Consider the following 12,143-nt stretch of genomic DNA (forward strand, 5'->3'; position numbering starts at 1 on the left):
AAGAGCAGGTGCACTCTAATCTGGAGGAACCCAGTTTGATTCCCTGCTCTGCCACTGGAGCTGTGAAGGCTTATCTGGGGAATTCAAATTAGCCTGTGCACTCCCACACACGCCAGCTGGGTGACCTTGGGCTAGTCACAGTTCTTCTGAGTTTTTCTTTGGATTTATATCCCCCCTTTCTCTAGGAGACTCAAAGGGGCTTACAAACTCCTTTCCCTTCCTCTCCCCACAACAAACACCCTGTGAAGTGGGTGGGGCTGAGAGAGCGCCGAAGAACTGTGCCTAGCCCAAGGTCACCCAGCTGGCGTGCGTTGGGAATGTACAGGCTAATCTGAATTCCCCAGATAAGCCTCCACAGCTCAAGTGGCAGAGTAAGGAATCAAACCCTGTTCCTCCAGATTAGAATACACCTGCTCTTAACCACTACGCCACTGCTTCAAAATGGGAGTGCCCTTAAAACAGAAACCTGGATCCGAGGATAGTCGTGAGTTTGGGGAGAGGCTTGAAACCAAACATCTTTCGGTGATGTATCAGTTCAAAAAGAGGACAGGGGAGAGTTGAAATTGGGTCCATGTGAAAAGCAGAAGGGGGTATGAAGGGTGTGGGGATGGGGGAAAGAGTCCTAGTGTGTCAAAGCAGTCTAAAAGGATGCTGGGAAATCAGGATTCCTGTGTTGCATTCAGTGACCTAACCCCTCTCAAAGATACACACACAGTTGCTGGCCTTGAGCAGTGTTTATTGATTGCTTCCTCCTCCCGCCCTCTTCATTGGGGGGAGATGCGTTGGTTGATGCAGAAATTGGGCCCAATGCTCTGAACGGTGCAGTCGCTGGAGTCCAGTTTGCAGAGGTCACAGTGGCAACTGAGGGCCACAGGGTAGGTGAAGGACGGGTCAACCCCTGGCCGACATCCACGCAGGCGCACGGTCTCGTAGCGCACCTCCTTGTAGGTGCAGACTCTTTGGATGTGGGGCGAGAGCACGTTGAGCAGTATCTCCTGTAAAGGAGGCGGGTCTAAAAGTGAGGGTTCTGTGGAACGACTTCACACGCTTACTCACTCTTTTTCACTCCTCACTTTCTCTCTCTTGGACATACACACATTTTACTTTAACGATACTGCTCATACAGCTAATTTGGCACAGGAAAGTGTCACACTAAGACTAAAAGAAAAAAATGTGTATATATACACACATACACATTCCCTTTAACAATACTGCTCATACACTAATTTGGCTCTGAAAAATGTCACGCTAAGACTAAAAGAAAATATATATATATATATATATACATACATACACACACACACACATACACTTTAATGATACTGCTCATACAGCTAATTCTGCTCTGAAAAATATCACACTAAGACTAAAAATACACACACACACACACACTTTAATGATACGGCTCATACATACATACACACACATACACATTCACTTTAACAGTACTGCTCATACACTAATTTGGCTCTGAAAAATGTCACACTAAGACTAAAAGTAAAGAAAATATATATATATATATATATGGCTGTTGTATGGATTCTATTCTATTCTTCTATATATATACACACACACACACACACACACACACATATACTCACTTTACTTTAACAATACTGCTCATACAGCTAATTTGGCTCTGAAAAATGTCACACTAAGACTAAAAGTAAAGGATATATATATGTATATGTGTATATATATATACACACACACACACACACACACACACTTTACTTTAACTATGCTTCTCATAAGCTGATTCAGCTCTGAAAAATGTCACACTAAGACTAAAAGAATGTACACACGCGCACATCCCAAACTAATAATTTTTATTCTTGATCAACTGGGGGAAAAACTTGGCAACCGCTAAAGTAACATTAAAACCCATCCCTGCTTAAAGAAACCTCAGATTATCCAATTCACACCTTTAGTCAGCCAGTCAGTCTCTCTCATGCATGCATGTGCTTAGGGCTGAGGAAGCCATTTAAAAAGAGAAAACTCTCCATTACCTGCCTTCGGCCAGTGTCTGCACATCTGCAATAGCCTCTTACCTGAAGCACTCCCTCCAGCCTTACACACCTGCCACTACAAGATTACCAAATGCGCCTTCCTGCTGCAGCATCAGCACAGGTGATTCCCAGCTCCTTGAGAATGGCAGTGGTTTTTCCCCATAGGCCACAGAGTGTCAGGTCACCTGCCAGCAGGTGGTGAGGGGTGCAGGGCGATTGGCAGCACCCAAGACACAGGGCAGCGTTCTTGTTATTGAAGCAGCGACGTGTTTCTGAACGATGGTTTTAGAGCTAAAATGTCAGACTGACCGTAACAGGTGTGCCTGAACTAATGCATCTTCAGTCTCCCCTAAATGGCCCCCGTGCTGCGGAATAACCACACGAACGACAACCGAATTCAAACCGAAAACTAAATTGTTTCGCGGTTTGGTTCCTTGTACTCTGGAAACAAATGGGGAGCTGCTCGTAAATCTTTAGGTCTGTATCTGGAGAGTCGAGCACTAAGACATGGTTTGGCTCCGTCAGGCTAACCCACTCCCATCTACAGTCTTTAGGCACAGGTGTCAAACTCGCGGCCCTCCAGATGTTATGGACTACAGTTCCCGTCGTGATGCTGGCAGGGGATGATGGGAACTGTAGTCCATAACATCTGGAGGGCTGCGAGTTTGACACCTAAGCTTTAGGGCAGTGGTTCTGAACCTGTCGGTCGGGACCCCTTTGGGGGCCGAACGACCCTTTCACAGGGGTCGCCTAACACTCTCTGCATCAGTGTTCTCCACCTGCAAAATGGATAAATGTTAGGGCTGGGGGTCACCACAACATGAGGAACTGTATTAAAGGGTCGCGGCATTAGGAAGGTTGAGAACCACTGTTTTAGGGGATCCCCTCCCGCCCCACCCTTTCACGCACTCGCACGCACCCTTGTCTCGCAGTAGCCGCCGCAGATGGACGTGGTGACGCTCATGCAGACGGGGCAGTCGTCCTTCTCGGCGGCAATGGTGGCGTTGATAGGGCGGCAGGAAGGGCTTCTGACGGGGTCGATCCTGCGGCCGGCGCAGTGGCTGGCAACCAGAAGCAAGAAGGCAGCCAGCCAGGGCTTATTCTCCTGGGCAGAAACGTGGGGAGAACTGAAAAGCCAAGAGCTACCGAGGAGTCAAAGGTGCAAGCGGAAGAGTTGTAACTCGAGCAGGCCTGCCATTTTGTCCGGCTCTTGTACACTACAAGAGTGTAATACAAATAGCTGATGTGGTAATGTACTTGCCGTTGTGTCTTTGGTGTGTGGGGGTGGAGTGACTGAATGTTCTGACTTACTGGAGCCAAGTGATCAGATGGTGAGAGAGAGACAGACCCACACACAGCCTACGCCATACATAAAAGGGAATAATCACTTGGTTTTAGCCTGTTGGAACATTCACAAGGATGTTTGCAGCTTCTGGCGTCCACTGCCACAAGCTGTTTGTCTAAATGCACACGTTCTTAATGATCTGGGTCTGTCAAAGTCTGACTCCTTACAGCAAGCATGGTGTGGTGGTTAAGAGCAGGTGGATTCTAATCTGGAGAACCGGGTTTGTTTCCCCACTCCTCCACCTGAGTGGCTGAGGCTTATCTGATGAACCAGATGTGTTTCTGCAACCCTACATTCCTGCTGGGTGACCTTGGGCTAGTCACAGTTCTTCAGAACTCTCTCAGCCCTACCTACCTCACAAGGTGTCTGCTGTGGGGAGAGGAAGGGAAAGGAGCTTGTAAGCCACCTTGAGTCTCCTTACAGGAGAGAAAGGTGGGATATAAATCCAAACTCTTCTTCTTTTTACATAGAATCTCCATTTTGCATTCATTGCCGATGGGACTGCAAAGGCACGGGCACAGGCAATAGGACTGTGGCGGCAAACCTTTGGCACTCCAGATGTTATGGACTACAATTCCCATCAGCTCCTGCAAACATAGCCAATTGGCCATGCTGGCAGGGGCTGATGGGAATTGTCCCAAACATCTGGAGTGCCACAGGTTCGCCACCACTGCAATAGGACATCCACATAAGATGCTGTGTACCTTTTTCTGCGCCCCTTCCGCCATTGGCCACTATTTCCGCTGCATCTTATTTTCCTGTCGTGCTACCAAGTCTTGGGCACCTTTTAAAAGGCTGCACAGCTTTACCCCGCCATAAAGCACTTCTTCAAATGCTATTTGCAAACCCTCTCACTGCACATGGGAGGTTTGAAACAAGACAGCCGGGCTGTGGGATGCAGGAAGCACAGGGGACGCAGGAAGCACAGAGCGAAATGCGAATGTCAAGCTCAGCCGTAATGAAGAAAAAACAGAGACGACTATTTGTTCTTTAGGCTAAGCTAGCGAACCAATCAGGGACGGGCCTGGTGGGGGCGGTGTCGATGGTCGAGAGTTGCAGTTATAGGTATGGAGGACAGCTTCAAAACCATCCTGCGTGAAGAAAAAGCGGCATCTCTGGTTTCTAGGCTCTGACGTTAAGAGCGACCCTCCGATACGCGCCCACCCCATTTCAGCTTCAGGATTTCCCCTTCATGGCACCTACCTGGGTTAACTTCATAGTGGCCTCTGGGCTTCTTCCGAGCACCTCTGTCTTGTTGTCTTTTTATAGTGTGAAGTCCTAGCTGCCTCCTCCCGTTGCCATACCGATGGTAGTCCCAAGGCCAAGCAGAGGAGGGGGCATATCTTGTTGCCATCCAAGCCCTGTCCTCTAAGCCCAGTGACCAACGAGGCACTTTCTCTCTGACAACACAAGGCTGTGCGCCTCCTTTCTCGCTCCCCACAACCAAGCTCATCCTCCCTGACATCCTAGCTTTAAGCAGGAAGATTAGACTCTCATCTACTAAGTTAACCATGAGGCAGCCCTCGATTTAGTCCCAGAATCCTTTATTTTTTCCTAACCTCAGCAAAATTCCTCCTCCTCCTCCAAGAAATTCGAAGTGTTTCCCCCAATTTTATCACAGTCATCCTGTGCTGTCACTTAGGCTTGGAGGTTTGGTTGTCAATCTCTAGGTGGTCCCACCCTATTCAAAAAATTATTATGGGGTAGGTGCACTATATAAGTACAGTCAATATATAAGGAGCAGCAGTGGCGTAGGAGATTAAGAGCTCGTGTATCTAATCTGGAGGAACCGGGTTTGATTCCCCGCTCTGCCGCCTGAGCTGTGGAGGCTTATCTGGGGAATTCAGATTAGCCTGTACACTCCCACACACGCCAGCTGGGTGACCTTGGACTAGTCGTAGCTTCTCGGAGCTCTCTCAGCCCCACCTACCTCACAGGGTGTTTGTTGTGAGGGGGGAAGGGCAAGCCTCCTCCTCCTCCTCCTCCTCCTCCTCCTTCTTCTTCTTCTTCTTCTTCATCCATTTTTACATCCAAAAGGCTAATTCACTTGCCCCAAGACAATGATAGTTAGGGTGCTGTGTGGTTTCTGGGCTGTATGGCCATGTTCTAGCAGCATTCTCTCCTGACGTTTCGCCTGTATCTGTGGCTGGCATCTTCAGAGGATCTGAAGGATTTTCAGATGCCAGCCACAGATGCAGGCAAAACGTCAGGAGAGAATGCTGCTAGAACACGGCCATACTGCCCGGAAATCACAAAGCGCCCCAGTGATTCCGGCCGTGAAAGCCTTCAACAAGACAACAAGATCCCCTTCGGGGATCGGGCGGTATAAAAATTGAAACAATAAAAAAAATTGAAAATTGAAACAATAAAATTGAAACAATAAAAAACAATGATTGTTTTTGAATCTTTATGATATAAGGTACATGCAAAAAATGCTTCTCTAATCGTTCACCAAAATAAATCATTCAAACTTACAAGTGACTACAATATTTGCAATGCAGAGACATCTTTGAGTGTCAGTCAAAATGGTTTTGTAGTGATTTTTTGCTTAAACAACTTTGAAAAGATGTCTCAGCATTGTAAACATTGCAGTCACTTGTAAGTTTGAATGATTTATTTTGGTGAAGAAGCATTTTTTGCATGTACCTTATATTATAAAAATCTCCAGGTGGCAGCTGGAGCTCTCCTGGGATTCAGGTCTCCAGGCAACAAGAGATCAAGTCCCTGGGAGAAAATGGCTGCTTAGAAAGGTGGACTTTGGCATTAGTCTCCACCGAGGCCCTACACATCCCCAAACCCTGCCCTCCCCAGCCTTCTGTCCCCCAAATATCCAGGAGTTTCCCATCCCAGTGGGCAAGCAAGTGCCCCAAAGTCGCTCTGAGAGTTTACGACTGAAGGAGGACTTGGTTCTCTATTCTCCGAGAGGAGCATCTAACTATGCCCATATGTATGCATTCTCTGTCTCTTTATATAAACAGACAATTGCCTGCTGTTGCGACAAAACACTCCTGGCCAATCTCTGCGCAGGACTCAGCCATGTGTGGAACTGAGTCCTGTGCGGCGATTGGCCCGCTGCCAGTCCCCTGCTTCCTTTCCCCCACCCCAAACACCAAGCCAGAGCTGCTGGGACAGTGGCAGCTTGCCACACACTACCCCACCATCAGCCTCCCATTACCCTGCCCGGCCTGCCCCAAACACCAAGCCAGGCCTGCTGGGTCAGTGGCGGCTTGCCACCTGCTGCCGCGCTGCCACCAGCTTCCTATTTCCCCCACTGCCACTCCCATGTCCCTGCCTGGCCTCCCCCTGCCCCAAAACCAAGCTGGGCCTGCTTCCCAGTCGGATCTGGCACCAGCCTCCCAACCCCCCTCCCTCCCCTCCCCTCCACCATCTAGAGCAGTGATGGCGAACCTTTTTGAGACTGAGTGCCCAAATTGCAACCCAAACCCCAGTTATTTATCGCAAATTGCTAACCCGGCAATTTAAGAAGAAGGAGAAGAAGAGTTTGGATTTATATCCCCCCTTTCTCTCCTGCAGGAGACTCAAAGGGGCTTACAATCTCCTTTCCCTTCCCCCCTCACAACAAACACCCTGTGAGGTAGGTGGGGCTGAGAGAGCTCCGAAAAGCTGTGACTAGCCCAAGGTCACCCAGCTGGTGTGTGTGGGAGTGTACAGGCTAATCTGAATTCCCCAGATAAGCCTCCACAGCTCAGGCGGCAGAGCGGGGAATCAAACCCGGTTCCTCCAGATTAGATACACGAGCTCTTAACCTCCTACACCACTGCTGCTCCTGAATGCTGAGGTTTTAGTTTAGAAAAAAACTGGTTGGCTCCCTCTTCCTACGCCCCACCGGCTTGAGCAGGGGCCAGCCTGCTCTAGTCTCTAGCAAGTCCTGCGCGCACCGCTCTGTGCCTCTCTAGCATCTCTGCCTCCTCTGCCCCCCCACCCCCACCCTCGGGCAGCAGTCACCGGAGCACAGGCACCAGACCCACCAGCCCTCCCTGCTCACTGCGGTGTGCGCACATCATGCTCAGAGGCCCAGGCCAGCCTAGATGTGTGTGTGGGGGGGGGGAGTGATTTTTCGCTCCCCACATGATGAACTCTGTGTGTGTGCCCGCAGAGAGGGCTCCGAGTGCCACCTCAGGCGCCCGTGCCATAGGTTCGCCATCACTGATCTAGAGTCCATTTTATTTGAGCATAAAATGGGCTTTGCTGCTAGTACATATATCTATTGTCCTGCTCTCTGTCCGGTGGATATGGGTAGCATTCACCACTTTCCTCTCTGCCCCCCTCCCTGTATGGCTGATTTTCCACAAGCTCTCCATCCCTTCCGCCTCTTAGCCAAGGCCATGGCTCTGAGCTGTGCCGAGCAGGATGCTGCGAAGGCAAGGAGGGATTGCTCACCTAGGTGAAAAATCCCTTCTGCCCTTGGGGCTTCCTTCCCACCCTAGCTGCTGAATCTGCTGTTCCTGGAACAATCCTGGGCCTGTAGTAAAAACAGCACAGCTGCCGCTTGCTATTAAGGGAAGCAAAGGTGTCTGGGGCCAGAGGGAGTAGATTGTTGGGGAGACCAGCCTTCAAATCTCTACTTGGAAGCCCCTGCTATCTGTTGTGTTCAGGCCAGCTGCTGAGAGCTAGCGTGGTATAGTAGTTAAGAGCAGGTGCAGTCTGATCTAGAGAACTGGGTTTGATTCCCCGCTCTGCAACTTGAACCATGGAGGCTTATCTGGTGAACAAGATTAGCTTGTGCACTCCCAACACATGCCAGCTGGTTGACCTGGGGCTAGTCACAGTTCTTCGGAGCTCTCTCAGACCCACCCACCTCACAGCGTGTTTGTTGGGGGGGGGGGGAAGGGGGAAGGGAAAGCAGATTGTAAGCCCCTTTGAGTCTCCTTACAGGAGAGAAAGGGGGGAATATAAATCCAAAATCATCATCATCATCATCTTCTGAAGAGCTCCCATGCATGGAGTAAGCTCCAAATGACAGCAAGTTAAAATGAAGGATCAATTCGTTTGTGGCACTTTGGCAAGTTGGCTTGAAACACTGGAATGCTGGAGCTAATGTTAATTCCCCCACAGAAATTCACTTTGGTTTGTTGATTTCATTAGCTTGCCTTTTATTTTCTCTGGGCATCTCTTCCGGAAGCTGAACGGGTGAATTAATTTTCCTACGGCCTCCTCATCCCTAAAGCAGCTCATTTCTAATCTGGAGTAGAGTCCAAGATACTCTGTTTCCCCCCAAATGGCTCTGATTACCATGCATGAAAATGAACACACACATCCAACAAAATATATATATTTCTGTTTGAGAGAAAAACAGGGTCTGAAACTGATTTCATTAGCTTGACTTTTATTTTCTCTGGTCATCTCTTCCGGAAGCTGGACGTGCAAATTAATTCCCCGACAGCCTCCTCATCCCTAAAACAGCTCATTTCTGATCTGGAGTAGAGTCCGAGATACGCTGTCCACCCCCCACCCCCCATCCCAAATGGCTCTAAATACCATGCAGCCGTGCAGAATCACGTCATGAAAATGAACACACACCCCCAACAAAGATTGGGTCTGAAACTCTTATGGAATTAGTGCACCCTTTTCTCACACTGGCTTGGGTTTGCTGCTTCCGTAACACTTATACTCTGTCTCATACATGCCTGGCACACTCATGATCTCTACCACGGGCACCTTGTAGGAGACTGTGGGTGGCCGCTCCGCTGGGCAGAAGCGGTCCCACGTTCTCCGGTGGTCACTGGGAAGTTGGTAGGACTCCCGGGCCAGGCTGAGCAGGCCGCGGTGCGGCACGGCACTTGTGTTGGGAGCCAGGCGAGGCACCCGAGTCCCGAGGTGAAATTTGCTGACGTCCCGCATTGGCCCAGGCACCCGGATCAGGGGATAAGGGTCCAGTTTCAAATCATCCTTTCGGGCATAACCTTGTAGCTGTTTCCTGTGTAGAAACAGAGCAAGAGAACACACAGTGGGGGGAAAAAAATCTGAACGCCTGGTTTCTGTGGAAGGAGAACAAGGCTTATTCTGCTGCGTTGGAAAAAGAACATTGAATGTGATACTAGGGTCATTTTTTTTCAACATCCAAAGAGTCTCGCCTTAAAAAAAATCATGCGTCTATTCCCTTAGAGCTTAGGTGTCAAACTCGTGGCCCTCCAGATGTTATGGACTACAGTTCCCATCATCCCCTGCCAGCATGATGCTGGCAGGGGATGATGGGAACTGTAGTCCATAACATCTGGAGGGCCGCCAGTTTGACATCTGTGCCTTAGAGGTTAAAAAAACAAGCTTGGAACGCTTTGAGCAGCAGCAATTTAAAATCTGAGGATCTAAAAAAATAATAATACTGCTGTGAATACCTCTCTGTTCTGCACTGGTTAGACGTCACCTGGAATATTGTGTACAGTTCTGGGCAGTGCAATTCAAGAAGGATATTGACAAGCTGGGACGGGTCCAAAGGAGGGCAACCAAAATGGTAAAAGGTCTGGAATCCATGCCCTACGCGGAGAGACTTAGGGAGCTGGGGATGTTTAGTTTGGTGAAGAGAAGATAAAGAGGTGACAGGATAGCCATGTTTAGGTATTTGAAGGGATGTCATGTTGGTGAGGGAGCAAGCTTGTTTTCTGCTGCCTCTGAGACTAGGACACGGAGCAAAGGATTCAAGTTGAAGGAAAAGAGATTCCATCCAAACATCAGGAAAAACTTCCTGACCGTCAGGGCTGTTCGACAGTGGAATGCACTACCTCGGAGTGTGGTGGAGTCTCCAATTTGGAGGATTTTTAAAGAGAGGCTGGATGGCCATCTGCCAGCAATGCTTTGATTATGTGTTCCTGCACTGCAGGGGGTTGGACTTGATGGCCCTTGGGGGTCTCTTCCAACTCTATGATTCTATGAATAAGGTTCCCAATGGCAGAGGTAGGGGGGTTTGTTACCTATATAGCATTGTGCCCCTTACCAGGGATTACAGAAAACAGTGTAATTGAACAAAATGTTAAAGAATTGCATCATAATTTAGGAAACATTTAAGAAAATCATAAATAGGCACCATGACAAACAAATGCATGCAGACCTGGTCAGGGACAAAATGACCAGAGCACCTAGGTTAGGAGCAGGTCAGCTGAAAAGGTGAGTCAACAGAAATGTCATTGAAAGTTAGAGGAGGACCCAGAGGCTATGGATTATATTCTGACAGCCCCTGCCAGCATGGCCAATTGGCTGTGCTGACAGGGGCTGATGGGATCTGTAGTCCATAACATCTGGGAGTGCCAAAGGTCTCGCCACCACAGCTATAGGGCAGAGGGAAGCCATGGGTTGTCACCACTGTGTGAAGGGTCTGGAAATCCCAAGGTGATGGACACGAGGGGTCGCTGAGCCGCTAAGACAGCTTTGTCAAAGGGATGTAGAAGGGCGCTCCTGCCAGCTCTTCGTTCCTGGTGCTGGGCACGATAGATCAGGTAAGTCAAGGCCACTGGTGGGGAACTAAGCCCCAACCCACCACCACCACTCACCTTTCCGCCAAAGAATCAGCTACCCTCCTCACTGCCCCCAACACAGTGCACTTGCTTTTGAGCACACACAGAAATTGCATTACTTAGAGCACAGAAATTACTTCCTGGTGGGATGGGCTGGAAACATTAAAATAAAGGAATGTTATTCTCTAAATCTCGGGTGAGAATCCACCGATTCTCATCAAGGGAGTATGGGACTACAAAACCCTGCCAAAAGCTGGATTTGATTTTATACCTGTGCAAGGGCTGTGCTTTTTTAACATCATGTGCACATAATGATATTATTATTTATTAATGGTATACCACTTCCCATTCTAAGGGCTCATAGGCTGCTGATAAAACATCAGCTAAAAAAAACATACATATAATTAAAACAACAGTCGATCTTAGAGCATCGCCCATCGCCTTACTTCTAAACCTCCTAATGCTAACAATGGGTCCATGAGGGGTAAGAGGGAGGGGGCACCCCAGCCGGTCTCCAAAGGCCAGGACAAATCAGCTGTCCCAAGACCAGCTTTGATCTGTTTCATTTTAACCCAAACTTCCTTTATGGAGGCTCCTCCTCCACCGCATTCTCACCGGTTGGTTATTTATTAATTCCTTCGATTTAACCCTTTGTACAAGCAGAATTACATTTGCGAAGCGGAACTTTTCAAAATTATGTTCCAAGAGGGTCAAGAACCCTTAGAGATGGTGGGGTAAAATGGGAGGTCCGCAAGGCAAGGGAGAAATTGGCTTGGAATTGCACAGCCTCAAAAAAACCTACCCTGAAAGATTCCACCTCGAGTCCGTCTCAGAAAAAGATGTTAGTAGGGTTGTGTATTTCTTTGCCACACAGTTCAACATGCTAGGACCTGCTGAAAAGTCTGGCCTAGGTCCTAATGCCTACCTAGCTCTGTTGCCCCTTCCTCCGATCCATTAGAAAGTAAAATACATTTTGACATTCAGTTTAATTACTCATGTTCAATAATGTACAAAAATAAATGGTTTTGACAAAGGCAGTGAGTAAAAAATAAACGATAATTCTCCCATTCGCTCGACTATACCTAATGCGGAAGGAGACAATTCTGCCAGCCAGCTGGACCTCCACTACCGAATCAATATCTTTTTCTGAGACAGAGCATGATCTAACCGGAACAGAACTCCCATGCGAAAGTGCACGGGAGAGGTGCGACTGGCAAAGGTGGTGGGAATGAGGGTGGGATGCCCCTCGGCCTTGGCAGATCACTCACCTTAGATGCCCCCCTCTGCAGGAGCGGCCAACCCAAAGGGTTGTGGTCCAGC

The 12,143-nt window shown here is 48.7% G+C and overlaps 1 protein-coding gene across 1 annotated transcript; it reads right to left on the bottom strand.

Moving 5' to 3' along the window:
* Positions 1 to 719: 719 nt before the first annotated feature.
* On the bottom strand, positions 720 to 4,636 carry LOC125444898 (lutropin subunit beta-like). The gene is made up of 3 exons (XM_048517652.1): positions 4,558 to 4,636; positions 2,929 to 3,114; positions 720 to 995 (listed from the first exon to the last, which is right to left on the bottom strand). The coding sequence occupies exons 1-3, from the start codon at positions 4,570 to 4,572 to the stop codon at positions 765 to 767; spliced, it is 432 nt and encodes a 143-aa protein (XP_048373609.1). The 5' UTR covers positions 4,573 to 4,636; the 3' UTR covers positions 720 to 764.
* Between the last annotated feature and the right edge of the window lie 7,507 nt (positions 4,637 to 12,143).

This window comes from Sphaerodactylus townsendi, linkage group LG15 (assembly GCF_021028975.2).
Source record: "Sphaerodactylus townsendi isolate TG3544 linkage group LG15, MPM_Stown_v2.3, whole genome shotgun sequence".
NCBI classification, from domain to species: Eukaryota; Metazoa; Chordata; class Lepidosauria; order Squamata; family Sphaerodactylidae; genus Sphaerodactylus; species Sphaerodactylus townsendi.

What these genes read in the sequence shown, in the direction of transcription:
- LOC125444898 (XM_048517652.1), bottom strand. An exon ending in GCGGCTACTGCGAGACAAGG is followed by an intron (nt 996 to 2,928) that starts GTGCGTGCGAGT and finishes CCTCCTTTACAG; the next exon opens with GAGATACTGCTCAACGTGCT.